At 31.3% G+C, this 21,476-nt stretch overlaps 1 protein-coding gene and 2 long non-coding RNA genes across 3 annotated transcripts; 1 reads left to right on the top strand and 2 right to left on the bottom strand.

The window, feature by feature from the left end:
- The first annotated feature begins 4,828 nt into the window (after nucleotides 1–4,828).
- Nucleotides 4,829–7,766, top strand: LOC121173642 (uncharacterized). The gene is made up of 3 exons (XR_005888875.1): nucleotides 4,829–5,277; nucleotides 6,847–7,051; nucleotides 7,314–7,766. It is a non-coding gene; the product is annotated as an uncharacterized lncRNA (long non-coding RNA).
- Nucleotides 7,767–7,777: 11 nt separating this feature from the next.
- LOC100806037 (protein GAMETE EXPRESSED 2) lies at nucleotides 7,778–14,767 on the bottom strand. Its single transcript, XM_026125912.2, has 12 exons — nucleotides 14,441–14,767; nucleotides 14,084–14,290; nucleotides 13,914–13,999; nucleotides 13,692–13,836; nucleotides 12,469–12,780; nucleotides 11,551–11,675; nucleotides 10,976–11,193; nucleotides 10,656–10,883; nucleotides 9,811–10,040; nucleotides 9,000–9,238; nucleotides 8,248–8,404; nucleotides 7,778–7,959 (listed from the first exon to the last, which is right to left on the bottom strand). Exons 1-12 carry the CDS (start codon nucleotides 14,694–14,696, stop codon nucleotides 7,778–7,780), a joined length of 2,385 nt encoding a protein of 794 aa, XP_025981697.1. The 5' UTR covers nucleotides 14,697–14,767.
- Nucleotides 14,768–20,277: 5,510 nt separating this feature from the next.
- On the bottom strand, nucleotides 20,278–21,131 carry LOC121173641 (uncharacterized). The gene is made up of 2 exons (XR_005888874.1): nucleotides 20,527–21,131; nucleotides 20,278–20,428 (listed from the first exon to the last, which is right to left on the bottom strand). It is a non-coding gene; the product is annotated as an uncharacterized lncRNA (long non-coding RNA).
- Between the last annotated feature and the right edge of the window lie 345 nt (nucleotides 21,132–21,476).

Raw genomic sequence — 21,476 nt, 5'->3', positions numbered from 1 at the left:
TTGCATAACGGATATAAAGATAGGGACTATTTTTTACATTTCAAAAAGATAGGGATTAATTTGCAAAATGGATACAAAGGCAAGGACCAAAATGCCTATTCACTCCGTAAAAAATTGTTGATTTTGTTTTTTTATTGAAGTCGTAAAAATTGAACAACTTCAATTTTTTTATATGCCATGACTTCAAATTTGTTCTATTTTTTATTTTTAAATTATTGATATTAACAAATTAAATTAACTTAAAATTTATCAAATATTACTAAACTATTTTTAAATATTTTTAATTATTTTTTACATTTATCATTAAGTAAACTAATAATTTCATACAAAAATTAAAAATAACAGAAAATTATTTAGTAATAAAAATAGTTGTTAAAATAAAAATAACATAAAACATTAATATAAAATGAACAATACAAATTAAACACAAACATAAAATTGAAAATTAGAAACAATATGAATCGTCAACTTGCTTGTATGGACAGTTACTACAATTATGCCCTTCATTCTATACAATGAACGTTTCTTAGGCCTATTTGAAATTTGTTTGTTCTTCTCATTATGTATACGACTAGTGGTTGACCTTCTTGTTATGTCTCGTTGCTTCAAATGATCATATATAAAACACGGACCCAAATATTGAGGTTATTTATCTTCGCTCCCAAGAAGATGAAACTGATTATTGCTGATAAACTTTGCAAATATTTTTCAACATCTATTCAAGTCATTTATTTTTTATTTAAATTTAAGTCTTTTGTTTTACATTATTTTTCTAATTTTAAAAATAAATAATAATCCTTAACTTTAGTAACAAAAACATAAAAAATATAAAAAAATAAAATAATATAGAAAATATATTAAATAAAATAATATACAAAAATATAAAAATGTTAAATAAAATAATATACAAAATTATAAATTAAAACTAATTTAGAGTTGTTCAAAATTAATTTTAATTTTTTTAAAAAAATTTAGCTTGAGCCATTAAATGTTTTACAACTTCAAATAAATAATTAAAAAAATGTAGTGACTTTGAAGCCGTAAAAGATTTTACGACTTCATATAAAAAACTAAAGTCATTCAGTTTTTACGACTTCAGTCAAAGAAGAAAGCAAAGTCGTCAATTTTTTACAACTTCATAACCAAAAGTCATAAAAATCCTATAACTTATTTGGGTATTAATTCAAAATTTATCCCCATTTGATAAATTCCAAAAAGAATTATCCCTTTTGATCATTAAACCTTACCAGGGAGGGAGTTTTCTGTTGGTGTCCATTATTATAATATATGGGACCTATGTAGCGACTTTCTATTATTTCTTTTGGTACCTATTTTATTATATATGGGTTTTTGCTCACTACTAAAAATATTGGTTTTTACGACACACTAACCACATCGGTCCTACTAAACCGATGTGGTATAATAAGCAGTGACAATTTGATAATTATAAAGTTAGCAAACAAAGACGGTGATGTACAAACCCGTCTTTGAATTGCAGAAACATTACTTCAACGAAGTTCGTTTGGTGAACACCGTCGTGGTTGGCGCAGCATTATAGTCACGTGCCTCGAACAACACTCTCGTAACCTCTAAAGACTGAGTTGCACACCCTAGCCTTTGTCACTCTGTTCGCATTGTCGCTCAGCTCTCCCTTCCTCAATCATTGTGACTCCTTCATCATCTTTAATCAGCTCACCCCGACTTACGATGGTCATACTTAGCTCACACTATTCGCGGCAGCGCACCCGTAGACTCTCGTGACTCAGCACACCCCTTCCAGTGTTCTTCCTACAATTTCACCCGTAGACTGAACCCATGGTTTATTGTAAGCTTTGTTTTTGGCCCCTCTTTTACATTTGTAGCTATTTTCCCTTTTCATTCTTTTTTTGAAAACAGACAAACAAGCAAACAAACTACTTTTTGTGATTTTGAAGAAATTATTAAAATTTGATGTTCGTGAAGCTGATTTTTTTTTATTCGAACTGTTTTGGAGTCAAATTCGGGTCTGTTTTCCGCTCAACCCTTCAACAGTTTTGCATTTCTTTGTTATTTTTAGGTAAGCAAGAGAAATGAAGTGATGCAGAGGCAATGTCTATGCTAGTGCTAATTTGTATGGAACTGCTTTTCTGGTGAATATAGACCTTGACAAGCAAATAGTAACTCGGTATTACACTCCTCTGAGTATTTGGAATAATCTACATTCTTCTAACTATTTTGATTTTCGAAACTTACTTAGACTCTTGGTCATAGTGGCATTGGTGCATGCTATCTCCCTGAGTATTTAATTAGTAGTATTTCTGAACAATGCTGAACCTATGTGAAGTTGTAGGAAGAACACTTTATTCTTTTATCAAAGTATTTAGTAGTATGTAGTAGTATTTTCTACCCATGCTGAACCTATTGGTCATACTTGTGATTTTGAAGAAAATTATGAACATTATAGTTAAGTATTTAGTAGTATGTAGTAGTATTTAGTAGTATTTTGTACCCATGCTGAACCTCTTGGTCATACTTTTGCTTTTTTGTAAAAGTATGAACATTATAGTTAAGTGTTTAGTAGTATTTAGTAATATTTGTGAACCTAGTTATAGTTGTGTGATAAAATTTTGAGGCCACAGTCGTTGTCTGGATCGCCCAAGGCCCTTACCTTAGCGCGATGTATCTGTAGAAGCTACAGATTTGTCTTTCATTAATTTTGACTTCTTATTTTAGGAGTGAATAGACAATTTAGTCTCTGAGATTGTACCCATTTTGCATATTAGTCCCTAACTTAATATTAAATTTAAAATAGTCCCTATTTTTGTATAAGTGTTGCAAAATAGTCCTTCCGTTAAATTTTAAAGTAACGTTGTTAGTGAGGTTAATTTTAGTGCCACGTGGACTATCCAACGTGGCACTAAAGGATGACGTGCCTCCTAAAAGATGACACGTCATTTGATGATAACAAAATGAGTAAATAGGCAATTTAGTCCCTGGCTTTTTACCCCTGTTGGATATTAGTCCCTAACTTAATGAAAAATTCAAAATAGTTCTTATCTTTTGCATACGTGTTGCAAAATAGTCCCTAACTTAAAAAATGCCAGAAATCGTGCTTAAAGTGTCCATGCATTGCGAAGGTTGTGTCTTGCACGATTTCTGGTGGCGCAGATTTCTCCTTGGATTCCTTGTCATCTTTTGATTCCTCTGGTTTTTTCTCTTCTTCTTTCTTTTCTTCTTCCTCTGCTTGGATTCCTTGCGAGAATGGTTATGCAGACCTCGCCCATTGGTGTTGACGGCTACAGAGATAAGGTTGTTACTGTGGATTTTTGGTTCTTTTTATTTGTGCAAGTGTGTGTGGGTTCTTTTTCGTATATATGCCTCAATTGGTTCAGAACCATCAGATTTGAAGAAGCCACTCATTCTATCATCATCAAATGACGTGGCACTAAAATTGACCTCACTAATAGCGTTACTTTAAAATTTAACGGAAGGACTATTTTGCAACACTTATGCAAAAGATAAGGACTATTTTGAATTTTTCATTAAGTTAGGGACTAATATGCAACAGGGGTACAAAGTCAGGGACTAAATTGCCTATTTACTCGTTTTGTTATCATAAAATGACGTGGCATCTTTTAAGAGGTACGTCCATATGCCATGCCATGTCATCCTTTAGTGCCACGTTGGATAGTTCACGTGGCACTAAAATTGACCTCACTAACAGCGTTACTTTAAAATTTAACGGAAGGACTATTTTGCAACACTTATGCAAAGTCCTCAATGATGATGATTCTAATCACTGCCTAGCCTTCATGTTCATGAATTTGGTGAATCCTTGTTTGATAACAGCCAATGTCTCACGATGGCATTTTTTTGAACTAATTATTTTAACCATTTATATATACTATGAATGAATTTGGATATATGATGGTCATCATTTAGTCTGAAGACAAAGTAACTTTTATATGGGACTATTTTAATATCACTCTAGTTCTTTTTGAGTTTGTGTTTTTATGTGGTATATAAGCAATTTTTGCATGTTGAAGTGTTTATTTAAGTTATTTTGGTTACAAAGTTTGCTAGTTGTTTTGTAGTTACAATTTTTACTCTTTTTGTCTAATCTAATTTTTAGCTAAAGAATATTGCTTCAAACTAAACTTCGAAACAAATTATTTAAAGAATTTAATGTACATGATAATTTTATATCATCATTTTATCATAATTATGGTATTAATTATTACATATGCTATGAAAGGTGGGCATATCAAGCATAACCGCTAATGAAAGAGAGGGCATATCAAGCATAACCACTAATGAAATTCGTGATCCTGCTGGGGGCAACAGTAACATTCTTTCAAGTCAAGTTGTCAGTTATGGCGAGTAGCTTGGAACAAAGTTCATAATAGCCAAACATCAGGTACTATAGTTAAGGATTCATGCCAGAACTTTGGCTTGATTAGTTGATTCACTATTTTCATCCACGCGATTAATAAGGTTTAATATGGTTAAAAACTAAAATTTTGTTGAATAATTTACAATTCTGAGCACCACTTCAATGAAGCCACCGCCAGGTATATACCCTTTTAATGAAGACAAAATAGTTATTGCTCTTTGTGGTTGCTTTAATTTGTGTTCACTTTTAACGTTTTGATGGGTGTGAAATAGTGTGATTCATTGAATGAAACTAGGCGTGATGAAAGAGAGGGCACATACGCTGGATAATAAGGACTAGGAACCAGAAAAGCATCTCCATCATTAGCCAAACAGAACATTATTAGCTGGTTTGCTCCTGTGGCCCCTCCACTCATCAATATACGGTCAGGATCAAATCTCACTCTCCCACCTCTCACTTCTGACATAAAATTTGCCACAACCTGCTTAAAACTACGGAAATCCATATATTAATATTATATGATATGATGATAATTGATGGCAGATGGGAGGGAATGCTGATAGAATTTATAGCAGGGAGCGGCGTGTGAATTATTGTTGGTATATATAATAAGGTGGAAAAGTCCACTTCAAACATTATGAATGTTAAGGTGACAAATGATATATATATACATATATACCCTAATAAATTTGACAAGCTGTATATGCTTGCAGATTGCAGCTTTCAAGAATGGGTATTCGAAGATTCTTCTGGAAGAAAGACTCAAATGAACCCACTCTATAGTCTGTCTATGGCTCTGCATTGATGCTTGATGAAATTATATCAATCTAACAGAGAATTTTTCAGCCATCACCTTCAGTCAATTATTCATTTTTAGTACTTTAGTGCGGCAACGAAATGCAGAGGTAATTAATTAACCCTCTTTTAACATCAATTTAATTAAATCCAGTTACTAAATAAAAGCATTTTACATTACTCATTGTATATACAATTTTTATTACTCATTGTTAGCTTTTACTTAATTTAATATTATATAAGTATATTTATTCATTATTAGTAATATAGATAATTTTTATTACTCATTGTTAGGTTTTAGTTAATTAATTATTATTTTATTATATTTATTGATTATTAAAAATATAGATAATTTTTACCACTCATTCTCAGTTTTTATATATAAACAATTATTACATCAAGCATATTGATTAATTACTCTATAGGTTGTTAATTTTTTTTACATGGGTATATATGTAAGCAATGATGTAGAAATCGAATATATTTCTACATCGTTGTTAAGGCGAGAAACAATGTTGAAAGTGCAGGTTACTACATTAGCGCTGGCATAGGCAGTGATGTAGAAAGCTTAGGTTACTACATCGGTGCTGGTGTAGGCACTAATGTAGAAATGAATGTAATTCTACAACGGTCAATTTTGGACCGTTGTTGAAAATTTGTAATTTCAACAACATTACATACAAAAACGGTTACCCACCGTTGTTGAATCCCTTTTTGACCGATGTTGAAATCCCGGTTTCTAGTAGTGGCTGTTTAAAAAAAAAACAAATAGAGATAAAAGATGGTTAAGAGATAAATTTTTAGTGTGTGAAATGTACATCAAAACAAAAGGAAAAACATAGAACATGAAAAATATTTAATTGAGAGTGAGAATGACAAGGACACATACTAATCTCTTGTCAACTGCTTCGCGCGTTGAGAAGGTTGAGTTAAAATCAACACTATACTAGTACAAGTATTTGTTATGTGAGTATGTTGAATAAGCAAGTATAGGGAAAAATCTAGGGAAAAATGTGTTTTTCAGTCAAATTTGGTCAAGGTATGTGTACTTTTTCATATTGATTCTTTAACTTTAAGAAATATATATGAATTTAGTCCCTTCTAACTTAAAAAAATGATGGATTCTTTGAGGAAATTAAAAACAAAATTCACATGTTTTTTTTTAAGGACAAAATTTGTTGATATAAAATTATATAAACTTTAATTAATATTTGAAAAGTATAAAAACTAAAAACACATTTTTTTGTTAAAGCAAAAAAACACGTTTTCTCAAAAATTTATTTGCACCTGACTCACTTATTTATTTATTTAATTTTGAAAGTGAAATAATATAAACTATCATATTTCATTAAACTAACGGACAAGATTTGGTGAGTTTTTAAATTTACACCTAGTGTAAACGGATCCTATTCCCCCCACATATATATAATCTTTAAAAAATAATAACAAATAATTTAATAGTTAAATAACTAAAGTTTATCTTTCATAAACCAAATTATCAAAATATAAATTTTTCAAAAACTTCAATCTTATAGTTTGATGTCCCAACATAAATATATAGTAAGTACTTAAGTAAAGATTCTTTAAATAAGCTTTAACTACGATTTAAAATAGGCTTAAAAACATTTAATCTATATCTTCACAGTATTAATATAAATATGCAATACAATATCTTGCAGTTAGGCCAAACAAAAAGGCGTAAAAGCTTTACTTTAAGGTATGGTTTCTCACTTTCTCTCAAAATCAAGAGTTGTAGAAGTAGGCACAACTGTATGCTGAGTTGCACTTGTTGGAGAGCATTGGTTTCTTGCTTTTCTAGATTCTCCAACTTGAAATAGACGAAAGCACCTGAAAGTTCCATCTTTGAAGTCATTAATATTGAAGGTAAAGTAAAGAGTAGTAAGCTCAATTTTGCACACAAATTCTACTATAAAAAATCATTAACCATTTCTTCCTTCACTTTTCCATGCATAGTTTATAAATCATGAAATAAATTCTGCCAACGTGTTTTATATGCTCAAACTTGATTGATTTGTCCAGCTGTGTTTCTTCTAAGTCTCTTAAAAGCTTTTTGTATTTTGCTTGTATGTGTAATTTTCAAAATAATTATCCTCCTAATCTCACAACAATCATAACAATTCTGCAGCACACTAACTTAACGTTGGCGAAAGTTTGAGGATTGCATACCAAAGCGACGCAAGGAAGTACTTGATCAACAGCCAGTGACATAGGTAGCAACATCGTCAGATTTCATGTAATTGTAACAAAAGCAAAAGAGAAAACAAATGAGTCAAATATAGCTTTATCCAAAAGAATGTAAGAAAAAATGAATCCTCAGAGTTAAGTTTTCACATGTTTTGTTATGTGAAAATTGTGTGCCTAATGTCTATTATTTGGGAGCGGATCATTTAGTATGTGTTTGTGTCCGTCTTATTTTTGCATTGGAACACGCAATTCTTCCATTCAACGTGTTTCCAAACACACCCTTGTTATGTAAGATGTATCTGTGCCAATACAATTGAATTGATCTTTTTAACAATTTCCTTAGAGCAGAAAAAACAATGAACAAAATCATTGTCATGTTGCTATGTGCAAATTGTAATTCATCTGCTATATTTGTACTCTTACAGTTTCTCTGTGGGAACTTTGTGCAGTAGATAGCTCTGAAGACCTTTTCTCGTGGTTTCTTCTTTCCTGTGCAAGAAGAATTGCACATTTACAGGTGAAGTACAGAAGCAGCACTCCAAGAGAGGACATGATGACAAATTCAATGACAATGATTGATCCTAAGGCTGTTTGCCACAAATAGAATGAGCTTGTAAGTCATAGAAATAAAATACCTGCATGTATGCTTCTATTTCTGATAAACTGATTATGGAAATCATGTAACTATACATTATGATAAGATGGACTCTAATTCTTTTAAGTGCCCATGAATTGGAAACTAAATGTTTCTATTTGTTTCTAGAAATAATATTGATAAATTTTATCAAATCCTTGCTGTGAACCCTAAAGCCAATAAGTTTTGAATTTTGATAAATCCTTCAAACTCAACTAAGCTTATGAAATCTGTAACTTACTGTGAGCAAGAAATGAACTCATTGGCTGTTTTCTCATCAAATTAACTATAGCTTCAGTATATAATGGCATTGACATTCCCTCTGCACAATCTGGATAACATCCATAGTTCCCCATGTCATTTAGTGTCAATGTTAACACAGCTCCACGCTCACCTCCCTGTATGAAATAAGAAAAAAAAAAGTGACAAGAAAAAATCTCTGGTTTCCTTGATACATTCTACCAATATATTAGTATTATTGCCATAACACTCTGCAAATTGGAAACTACAAATTTATTTCTTTCCAATTTCACTAAATTTGGTCTTGAATTAAAAAAGGTGTTATATTTACACAGTCACGATTTATGTAATAACAGTTTTAGGCATTTAATAAACTTCTATGCAACCTTTTCTTATTGTTTATTCTTTAGGGTGCTTTGGAAAGTTGATACTGGTCAGTGCCACTTTTTTCTTAAAAAAATATGTTTCTTAGTCAAATTACAGTATTTCCAAAATTACATTAATTAAAATACTGTATTTATATACAACTTATAATCCTTTTTATCAATGTATCCAAACCTGTGCACCAATCTACTGAGCAGTGTGTGGAATTTATTTTTTCATGAATTCGTGATGAAGGAACGGAAGGTAGTGCTTCTGCTAGCCATAAGCTTTTGTCTATGATTTTACATATAACTGGTGATGGGAACATTATATTGAAGACCGTGATTGGTTCTCAAACTTCAGGGTAAAAAACTAAAAAACACCACTCACATGATAGAACAGTTGCTGCATAACACTATTGCAGTCATTGACTGTGCCCAGAAATCTGATTCCATGAGCTTTGACAATAAAGTGCTTTGAGATAGTAACATATGTCTGAAGAGGCTGCCACTGATAATTATATCTGTGCTTCAATTCAGTTGTGTTGATCAAATGAACTGGTAGGTTTGTTACTAAGAATCCATCATTTACTTCCATAGAGAACGTCACAAAAAAATGAGCCTGACCACCTGATAAGACCCATCAGCAGAATGTTATATGGAGAGGCATTTACTTTATTAGATTCCAAAATATTCAAGATATTTATAATTTATGTCATGATGAAAAACTCAGACCCAAACTTTAGGATCTGAAAATGGACAATAAAAAACTCCCTTGCTTTTCCAAGAGAGTAAAAAGCTACTAACCCCTTACTAGTCTCACTAGCTAAATTAGAGTACAAAATAAACTTAAAATTAAATAGTTGCTATCCTTATAAAGGCATATTTATTGGAAAAAATCCAAGTTTCACATTGACTAAAAATAAAGTCAAGATAAAATATATAAGTGAGTTACATTTTGGGGTTGAGTTAGACCTAAACAAACAATTACTAAATCTCGACAGTATAACGACCACTACCACTCTACCAGTTTTTTGCTTTAACAGCTTTTGCATCTGATGTCTATATATTTATGACTTGACATCACAAGCCTCTGGATTTGATTATCCATGCATTAAATGACCAAACAATAAAATTTAACAACTTTATTAATAAGCTTAAGTCAACAATGCCTTATAATTAAGAACGGTGGAAGTATATACCAGGGAAGGTAAGAAGATCGGGATCTCCAATGAAAAAGTCAAACTTGTCTTTCTCTTGGTCAAAGATAAGGGTCTCATCTTCATTACTCTTCAATATGATGAAGTATGGGACTCTAATAAATGGAGGGTCATTAATAGGATCAACAAATATTGGAACACCTAATGAATTCACCCCATTCTTATTCCTGGCAGAGACTTGAATGGTATCTCCACCATAAAAATTTTCATTTCTGAAGAACAAAAAATATCAGGATTAATAAGAATAACATATATAATTGAAAATCAAATTTATGGCACAAAAATGCCTTGAAACTTGCCACATTGTTGATACCAAAGGATTCATTTACTTTCTACAACTCACTCATGTCAAGTTACTTCTTAGACCAAACAGAGTTGGACAGAGAAGACTAATAAAAACCAAAGTAGAAAGGGCAGATTAGATGGAGGATAGATTTATCAAGTTAGAGGTAAGAGAGGGAAGGAAAAAGATAAATTGAATTGGAATTTCCTAGGATTTGGTTCGTGAGTGATATTGTTTGATTTATGTAACTGCCTAACCGGTACCATGTATTAAGAAAAGATTTTGATGGTGTTGATAGTATTTTGAATCTATAAGCAGATAATAAATTATTTGTGACAAAATACTCTGTAAACATTAAACATGTTGCCAAGTGTCATCATCAAAGTGCAGTACAGTTCCATGAGGCAGATATACATTATCAATTTATAGATACTTTCTGTATCACTGGAATGAACAAAATTTTCCAAACAAGAGCATTGCTTCAATAAATTTAAACATAACAAATATATATATATATATGTATATATATATAAAAGAAAAATACCCTAGATATTGAATTGACTGAAGCGCAAAATTAATTACTTCCACAGAGCCTTCTATTATTAAACTGGTTGTTGTTTCATTTCCTGAATAAATTGTAAGTTTGCTCCACATTACTTGCCCAAATTGCATTGCCACTGGAGACAGAAGTATACTTCCAGATTGTGCACTAAGATTGACAGAAATATTCTCCTTTGGATTTGAATAAGTTAACTCAAACCCGGTGAAACCACTGCAAGAATGGCACAATAAGATCATACACATAAGGACATTCCAATTATAAAGTTCATAAAAAATATTTATATATATGCTGCTTATACATACCCAAATCTAGGGCTTATCAAATCTTCTGTTGCTTGCAGTTGATTTGGAACAGAAACAAACTGAGGTGGAACATTGAGAACAGATATGTACATGAAAGCAGTAGCAAGATTTCCATTTATATCAGAAATTGTATACCAAAAGGAATCGTTTCCATAATACCCTTTATAAGGAGTGTAACGAAAGATCCTTCCATTCTGCATAAGTGAACCATGATCTGGCTGAAAAAATACAAAAGAAACAGTGATTTATCATATTCCTGATGCATATGAAGACAAAGATGAAAGTAGTAAATAACGTGATTTAAATTACTAATTATTAAGGACTTCAAGCATATCTCTATAAAAAAGACTGAGAACTGTAATGCTTAAACAGCTTGTCACAAGTATAAGCAAGTTACTATTAATTATTCATCATGCAGTAAATAAATATTGAGGTTCATATTGACTGTATTGCTAGAACATCAAAGGATAATTATGATTAGGATCTTTCAACTGGGAAAAGTTAGAATCAACATAGAATAACATGAAAAAGAAGGCTAAGAGGAGGTTTCAGAATGAAATGACAACATATCTTACTTTTGAGAATTCAACTATACTTGCTTTATCACCCGCAAAATAATCATTTGCTAAGGCATCAAGGGCAATGGACTGATCCTCCCAAAGAGATATTGTATCATTGTTAGCCTTTGGAAAATATTCACCTGTAAGTTATCAAGAAAAAGAATCCTTAAATCATATTCTTTAAAAAATAAATAATAAAATAGAAATATGTATTTTGATAAGAAATTATTGCTTGGACATGAACCACCACAAGTATGTGGTTTCTGCCAAATGCCAATCTTCATGTGACAGTCAAAAATTTTAATTTACGAGAAAGAGTTAATTCAATTCGACTATGTGTCATGGAAATTAGCCACGACCATAATCATGCGGTGGTTTTGGATCATACTGTAATTTCTCCATTTTGGCCATCCACCTACAGTCACTATAGTAAGTTTTTAAAACTTACAAATGGTTAAATCGACATATTTTGACTAAGTCTGAAAATCGGTCAGATAATAGAAGGGGTATAGAAAATAACTATTTGAAAAATATTGATTATCTCCCCTGTTTATGTTTGGAATCAGGAGTTTGGAGGATAGCAGAAATCATGGTTAATTTTTATTTTTTAAATTTCAAGAATTATAAATGCTTTAAAAACTGAATTGATGACCGAAAGATTATAAGATAATTTATTTCTCATTTTAGAAAATTCGGAAATAAGGAAAATGTTTACTTCAAATGAAAAATTTGTCCTCCCCTTTAATCTTAGAAAAGAACACAAAAAAGATTGACAACTTGATCTTAGACAAAGCAATAGCCCCTTTGACAACAGTATATTCATCTATACCAATATAATTATGAAGCATATATGTAACTTTTTAACATTAAGCAGCATACATACCAAAATAATAACAATGATAAAATCATAAGCTGCATGTTGTTTGAACTTACTGCTATACACATTGATACTGAAGGGACATGACAAGAAACGCTTGCCATCAAAGGAAGCACAAATCTCGTAAGTGCCAACATCTTCGGCCATATAGCTGCAGCTGTATGATCCATCCTTATTATCCTTAATGTCCGAAGTTAAAAAGCCAGAACTATTGGTAGAAGCAGCAATCTCCAATTTCAACCTTGATTGCTGTGAGAGGACAGGATTTAAATATGAATCCACAAGCTGCACAACTATTTCATTTTTCGACAGCTTTGGCACCTTTGAAGAAAACCTCACAACACTTGACAGGGAAACATTTACTTCACCTGCAGCAAGCCAGAGGCAAACTCATGAGAAGTGTTTGTGAGCAAAACTATAAATATATGTGAAAATTACCGAGCAAAACTGAGATAAACTATGCAATAAAAATATATCCTATGGAAATATTTTGAACTTGAGTTAAGCACTCATGAATCTTTTTATATTTAACCTACTCCTTTATGCAGGAATCTTCTAGGCTTGAAGTATGGATAATGCAATGCATGATACTTTGTGCTGAAAATTCAGTTTTTATTTAAAAGAATGAGGACAACACCAATCGAACTCTATCCCACTTGATTATAGGATTAACTGATGTTCCCCATATTAGATTTCAACTTAAAATCAATTAACACTAAGTGAAGTTGTCCAACAGATATGTCAACTACACCCCAAGAACTGAGACAGATGATGTGGGACTTCCTAACACCCTATTAGGTATATAAACTTCACTCTAGTATTTGGTGTAGACTTTCCAACACACTTAATCTGATTACCGTGCAAATAAGTAAATCCTCCTTATTTAATTCACAAAAAAAGGAGGGCATACCATGAGATCAAGTGCAAAAAAATGTATTTTTAAGGTTTAAATATATTTTTTAGGTAATTTAGTGTTTTTTTTATTTTCGTCACAGTAAATATTTTTTGTTTTATTTTTTATCTTTAAAATACTTTAAATAACACTTTGAATAATAAAAATAAAATATATTGAATAATAAAAAAATATCATTTAAAACTCTTTAAGAAAAAAAAGTTAAAAAAAAAACACATTTTACATTGACTAAAATAATTTTTTTCGGGAACAAAAATGAAAAAATACTAAATTATAGAACAAAAAAAATATTTAAGCTTTTTTAAATCTAAGATTATGCAAACCTTATGAAATCATTTTTTTTTATCATTTCATGCATCATAGTACCTGCTTTTACCTCTTTCCTGAATGAATGTCCCTCGTTCAATAATATGTTCCCACAATGTATGTTAATATCATAAAAGCCACTTTTTTCTAGTATGTATTTCACATGAAAAGCACTGGCCATGACAAAGCTCTCGCTCCCATTAGGCTGAAACCATGGTGAGATCTTAGTAAGAGTCTCAAGTATTAAATTGTGCACCAAAAATTAATATTTGTCTTCCTTACATTGTTGCCAAGCTCTATTGAAGGTGACGGGGCGGCTTCCATGTGACTAATTCCATCATATCTCACTCTTGAAGCTATTGTGCTCGCTGATATAAAGATACAATTATAACAATAAAATTACAATAACCAAATAAATAAAAGAATATAACAAAGTTTATCTTCGAAAGTACCATTATTGTTTAGCATAGGATATATGATTGGTGAAGCGCTGTAGGAGTCATTTTCTCTTAAAATTTGTACTTGAAGTATGTTTGCTTCAATAGGGGAAGGATATTGATAAATGTCATTCAAATAAACAGAGAATTCTGCCTTTACACCAGCTACTGAATCATTTAAACCGGATCCATTAACAACACTTTTAACACCATCACAATAACCTATTTGGAAAGGAACATGAAACTGAAATTACATTTAAACGAAGAAAATGATAAAAATCAAAGGATGAAATGATTATGCAAGAACAAAATGGAAGAAATAATGTCACAAGATCTAATAAAGTTTCTAAGAGATTTGACATGAAACTTTACCAATAAATACAGTATAAACATATGGCATATTGGAAATGCTTTTATCATGCTTGGAATCATATATTGTCAGCAGGAAGTTCCCTGGCTCCAAATTGCTAAACGAAAACAACTGAATTCCAGCATCCACTTCCTCAAAGTGAAGATCTGATATCGGTATTGACAAGTTTGTATCTCTTTCAACAACTTCAGAATCAAAAGGATACAGTCCAGAAACCAGATTTCCATATTGATCTAACTGATGTATAAAGATTTCCATCTTGGAAGCCAATTGCCATGCATGTGATTCAATGTTCCATTTGGCGATACAGTTAGAGACATCTATAGTTCCTGTTATTTGAGGGAGAGAGAAGTCAAGCTATTGTAGATTTTCAAGAAGTAATGAAATAATATATAGAAGAAGCAATCCCCATGCACGTATGAAGTTGTAATAATAAATTGAATGCAACACTATGAATTACAATATACTCATCATTAATTATGTCAGAACATTGTGTGTATCAATCAAGCTCAAGCATGTACATATAGGATATATCAAGTAGTCCATTAGTCCAAATACGGTATAAAGTAATTATCATTGAAACAAAAGCACACAACCTGGATTAACCTTCAATGGCAATGGAGAACCATTCAAGGTTTGATTTCCTCCTTCTAAGCTCAAGGAGAACTTTCCCGCTATCGTCACAACAAACTCAATGACTACATAATCAAACTCATTCCACCCTATGTTTGAGATATCTGGAGCACTTGCAACAGAACCATTTTCATGCAGCACATACAACTTAAAATCAGGCAAATAAGACACTTCAGCCGTCTGAGAGATACTGTTCCCAAATGCATCTTTAAGGAGTACCATGATTGTTGCTTTTGAACCAGCTTCAAATTCATGTCTCACACCCTTCCATGATGCAACACATAGAGATGGGTACATGTTCCCTTCATTAGGAAAATAGTATCAACTATCAAGCATTATTATGTGGCACATTAAAAACCAAAGTAACCTAGGTATAAACTAGAATGGATAAAATGATCTGCACCTACCATTTTCCAAAACAATGGTGTTTGTTCGAGAACCCACCTTGACTAGTCTAGCCACATGGATAAAATAGTGTATGTAAATAGAGGATAACTTTTATCCTATAAATTAATTTTTAAGATGGAGTTAAGTTCAAACTAAAATTGTGAGACGATATTAAAGTATATCTTACCAATTGTTGGAAGACCTATAGAAAATGTGTCTAGAAGAAACATAATTTTGTTCTCACTATGAAATAAAGAAAAAAGTATTGTTTTTAGACACATTATCTTGATGCTTCCACCTGTTAAAGATGAATTTCTTTAACTTTGATTTTCGACTTAAAATTTTTAAATTTCTTAAATTTTATCATGAGGATTTATGGAGTCATTCCATAGATGTTCATTCTTGCAAACTTATGTCCAATTTTCGATGTGAGACGTGTGTGTTAAAGATCTTACATAAATTAGTAATATGGCCAAATTAGTTGGGATCAATCCATTCTTTATAAACTAGTTTTAAAACTCAAATCTGAATTCTAAGCATATTTTTCTTTTGCTCTTAAAACAGCGGAATCCTTCAAGTGATTTACAAGGGTAGTTAATTTTAATTCCCTTAACACCTACCTACCTAAGTACCTATGCATCATTCAATTCTATTAAACAAAAGTCTAAAAAAGTAAACCTGGCTCAACTTGGAAATGCAAAGAAGAATCATCAACTTTATAACGGTCATCGCTGATGAGTAAATTAAACAATCCAACCCTGATGGGGGTGAAGGAAATCTTCCACTCATTTGGGTCTCCTTTGAAATCTGACAACACGGTAGACACGTAGGAACTGCTCCCTTCCTTTCCATTCACGGTTAGTATGGGGTTGAAGGTTTTTCTGTCAATCTTATCAGCATTCTCAAGCACTTTGACTTTGATGGTTGCTGTGTCACCGGCCAAGAATGTGTCCTTGTCATCCCACCAACTAAAAGCGAATAGGGGAAGTTTTGATCTGTGTGTTCCCAAATGCAAGAAACAAAAACAAAGTAAGGATTGCGCAAGCAAAACTATGTCTATTTTCTTTTAAAAGATGAAAAAGTGTTGCATGGTTTTAAATTGCGGTCCACAATTGTAATGTATTTTGACACTCCACAATCACATCATAACTGCAATTGTGGTTGCATCAACCTTATTTTCCCACAATGTAAAAGTTTTTTGACTTCCCGCAATTTAAAACCATTTGCTTTCTGATAACACCTGAAGTTGGATGTTCAGAAGATGAAACTGGGAAGAAAGAGAGAGCGGAGAGTGAAATAAAAATGAGTGTGCGTGCTAGGATCGCCATTTTGAGAGAAAGAATCTGAGAATGATGAAAAGGGAAATTCATGAAGGACACTATTTGATCGGTTGATGGAAGTTTAAAGCAGTTTTTGTTATACTCCCTCCTTAACTGCACGTCATGGTTTTAAATGCACAACCGCAATGTATCAGCCACAATTTCCCGTAACTAATCACCCACAATATAAAGGTTTTCTGATTCAGCCTAAAGCAACCGCAATGTATCAGCCACAATTTCCCGTAACTAATAAGATTGTTGATTTTTTTTATAAAAAAAATCACATTTTAGGATACTTTTTAATTGGTTAAAAATACTAATAATATATGAAAATTAAACTCTTTATTATTATGAATTTAAATTAAATACATTCATTGTATAAATATTTACACTGTAATCAACTTTCATACAATTGAATATTGTTCACTATTTTAATAGCTAATGTAATTATTATAAAAATAAAACTTAAATTTACAAGGCAATCCATTTGACTTAATAGAAATCTATTAACATTATATTAAAATTAAACATTATTATTATTGAGTAAATTTCTTGGGAGTTTTGTTAAAATCAAAAACCATTTTTTATTTAAAAAGAACTACGTGAATTTTATTTAACACAAATATGCTCCTAACATCTCCACCTTTGCCCATGTTGCAGCCAGAGTGTAGGGAGAGGATTTGCCTCTTGGGCATGAGATAGTGCATGGCACTAAAGAGACCATTCTTCATTTCCCTTGTATATTGTATCCCCAGGATTACCATTTCCTTCCTTGCAAGACTAAGATCAATGCTATAGAAGATGTCATGCAGTGAGTGTAACGATTGCAAGGAAACTGTCTAGCATTATAAATAGTGAGGTCTGGTGTGCCAAAATTCTCAAGCTCTTCGATAGTTGGTCGAGTGCACTTCCATGCCACATATCCATTTGTACAACTTTTTTTTATCAATAGGAATCGAGGTTACATATCAAGAAATTTACAACAATTTACATGTTGTTCTACCAATTTACAACAAGTTCTGGTATACTATGAAACAAACCGACAGGGCTTTTAGTTATTCTAAAATAGGAAAGTGAGAAAGTTTATCTTCACCTCCTAAAGGATCAAATAAGAAAAGATATATTAAGATCGTATCTTTTTCCCAAGATTTTCACCATTGTGGGGCTTAAACTAAGTCCACAAATCTATATCCCCAATGATACCGGCACTATTACAAAAAACACTACTCGGAAAATTGCGTTTAACGACGGTGGAATAAGCACTTCAAAGACGGTGGAAGCCCGTCTTTAAAGTTGACGTCGTTGTTTACGCTGGAACCTTCAACGACGGCCGCGAAACACTGTTTTGAATGAAGTCCCGAAGCAAGTCATTGGTTACGCAGCAACGATGTGGAGAAAATAAATGTCTACATCGGTCCTTTACCCAGCAACGTCATAGAAACGGGTAGTTTCTAAGTCGTTCCGACGATGCAACGACGTAGAAGACGTGTGCATCGACGTCATTTCTGGAAAACAAACAACCTAAAAATGGCGTGCATCAACGTCATTTCTGCACATCAAAACGACTTAAAAACAGTATGCATCAATGTCATTTCAGGGAAACAAACGACTTAAAAAGTCAATCCTTTAACATGGTTGCTTCACTCCAAATGACTAACGTCAGTGCACCAGGTAAGCACTAATGTAAATTTCTGTTTAATTTTTTATATATATAAATATAATTAAAAAAAACTAATTATATATTTAGAAGTTATTCTTTATATTTATTTATATTAATATTCTTACATATAAATGTAATATTATTAAATGATAACTTAAATTAATTATTTATATTTAATAATAATTATTTATATTTTCTAATAATAATTACAATATTATTATTAGAAAATATAGACAATTTTTATTAAATATAAATAATTAGTTTAAATTATCATTTAATAATATTATATTTATATGTAAGAATATTAATATAAATAAATATAAAGAATAACTTCTAAATATAATTAGTTATTATTAAAAATTATGTATAAGCTGATAATTATAAAATGATATAATAATATTAAATTACATAATAAGCTGAAAATTATGTATATAATATTAAATTATATTCTATTTAAAGTTAAAAAAATAATGTATAACCTGAAAATTAAAAAAATTATATAATAATATTAAATTAATATTTTTGCTGAAAATTATGTAATAATATTTAATATATATAAATAATGTATAAGCTGAAAATTTAAAAATTACATCATATTAAATTATTAAAACCGTAATATAACCTGAAAATTTAAAAATTATGTGACTTTGAATTTTTTACTAATTATCATAAGTACATATAATTTTTTTACTATATATGATGGTTTTAGTTAATTTAATATTATATTATTAAGCAACATAATAATAAATAATGATTACGAAGATAATTTAATATTATTTTATTAAGCAACTTAATTAGAAAATTAATTCAGTATAAGACATAGTTATATAATATGAAATTAATTAACGAAAACCTTAATCATAGGTGAAAGAATAAAAATTATTATTCTCAACTAATTATGATAAGTACATGTAATTTTTTATTATATAATTAAGCATCATATAAATAAATTAATATTTTATGAATGAGTACATATTAAGCAAGGAGGACTCACACTAGGAAAACAACTGAAGATGTTGAACAATGATGAGACCACGTACTCCCCCTGCATGACCAACTCTATTATGTACATCGATCAGCTTTTGGGAATAAATTAAAGCACCTTTTGTTTGTAACCTGAAAGAAAATAAATGTCGTTAGGATTCAAGATAGTTTTTCTGCCAAGTATTAGTCATTCAAAACAGATTGACATATGAATAGTTTTGCATGAAAAGCGTGGCCAGAGACAAGTAGTTGGCACATTGTCATGATTAAGTTGCCAAACCCAAATTGAAATTTAAGTACACAGGATTCACCATGTGTGAAGATTTCATTTTTTATTGAAGATAGATTCCATGTGTTGATACACAGGAACAACCTTAAACAACAACAGACCAACCAGTTACTTGGGCTGTAGAAAAAAAATATTATTCACCTGAAACCTGCTTAGTTGTGATATTAAGAATTTAATTCAAAAATTCAATCCTATTGTGGAAGAATATCTTAAACCACTGACTGCAGTCAAAGTTTAGAGAATGCTTGTGAAGTCATTATGAAAGAATATGTACAGCACTTTTGTAGTTTTCAAAAATTAAAAACGAATAAAGTTTTTATAATTAAGAACCAATACTAAAAGATTTTCATATTTTTACTTTTAGAGACAAAAGTATATAATTAAAGTAAGAATCATTAATACACTCTGCACTATTTGTAATAACTCAAACAAGACATGTCTTATGCTAGTCTTCAAAACCAGGGAGGGAGGGCCAAAAGGGCTGCGAAGGAGAAAATTAATTTGTCTGCCTAAGTACAAACGTGGGCAGATGCATGGAACTGAAACCATTACTAATTGATTGTATCATTGTACTAATGCCTACCCACATCTTGTCATGAATTAATTAATTGCTCGTCAAAAATGGAAACCAAAGATTAAGACTCAAATTATAGCTATACCAACCATGGCAGTTAGGGTACTTGCAGTTGTCATTATTACAGATAGCGCCACATCTCCACTAGCAAAACAAAAGGGTCATTAGATCACCTGGTCATCAATATGATCAAACAAAGTAAAGCATTAATTAATTGGAATTATATATAACTGAGAATATACCGTGAAAGATATGTTATAATGTTACTAGTTGTGCCTGCAACCAAACAAAGATCGACCATTTTGAATATGATGGATAGAATTATAAGAAAACTAAGAACCACAAAATTAAATTTCATACCTCCTGGACTGCACCCAATTAATATTAAACCTGCTGCAAAATGTGGTGCAAGATTTAAGAGTGTGCTTATGAGAAATTCAGAGTGGCATCACCTGAAATTTGTCAGCAATTTACACAACCACATTGTTGTCTTTCTCTGGGTTTACAACATGCACATAAACTTCTTGGCCCATATACCACGAGTTGAGGTTCTCTGGACGAAGGTTCCAAATACCGGCATTGTCAAGAGATACCAAAATGGTTGTCCAAGCACCAGGAAAGACCTGCAGACAGGGTAAAGAAAAGTTATTGTAGAGCATATACACTCCTTTTTTTGGTCATGAAAAGCTATTCTTGCATACAAATCAAATTCATGTTTCATTTTACTTGCAATTACATGTCCTTTCAAGTTGGAACAACTAACAAGAAAGTGCTTCATATCATGTATAGAAAAAGTGCTTTGGTATATTGGATGCAAAGCTTCTACAAAGAGAGGCCAAGAAAAAGCCAGCACAGTATATTATTTTTAAATAGAAAAGTAAAGATAGGAAAGACATTTTAAATATTCATGGGGTTTAAAAGGGAATTCTTACTAATGATTCCAGATCCATGAGAAGCTGAAAAGATAAAGTAATGTGGTCAAATCAAAAGGAAAACTATAAATTTTAGATCGAGTAGCAAACATAATTGAAGCATTTCTTGGTTGAATCTGTGAAACAACCTCTATTCCTAATCGTATGTCCCCTTTCTTGTTATGTATGAAAATGGTTCATTCCAGCATAGCTGCCTCATAATTTCCTATGCAAATGTATGGAGTAACAGATTATGCCGTGGCCAAGGAAGTAAGACATAC

The sequence above is a fragment of the Glycine max genome, chromosome 15, assembly GCF_000004515.6.
Source record: "Glycine max cultivar Williams 82 chromosome 15, Glycine_max_v4.0, whole genome shotgun sequence".
Classification (NCBI taxonomy): domain Eukaryota; kingdom Viridiplantae; phylum Streptophyta; class Magnoliopsida; order Fabales; family Fabaceae; genus Glycine; species Glycine max.
This window is presented reverse-complemented; position numbering and strand designations above follow the sequence as displayed.

What these genes read in the sequence shown, in the direction of transcription:
- LOC100806037 (XM_026125912.2), bottom strand. Translation starts at nt 14,696, where the DNA reads ATGGAAATCTTTATACATCAGTTAGATCAATATGGAAATCTGGTTTCT. An exon ending in GTATAGTTGAATTCTCAAAA is followed by an intron (nt 11,194 to 11,550) that starts GTAAGATATGTT and finishes GTATTTTTTCAG; the next exon opens with CCAGATCATGGTTCACTTAT. An exon ending in TTGATAAGCCCTAGATTTGG is followed by an intron (nt 10,884 to 10,975) that starts GTATGTATAAGC and finishes CCATTCTTGCAG; the next exon opens with TGGTTTCACCGGGTTTGAGT.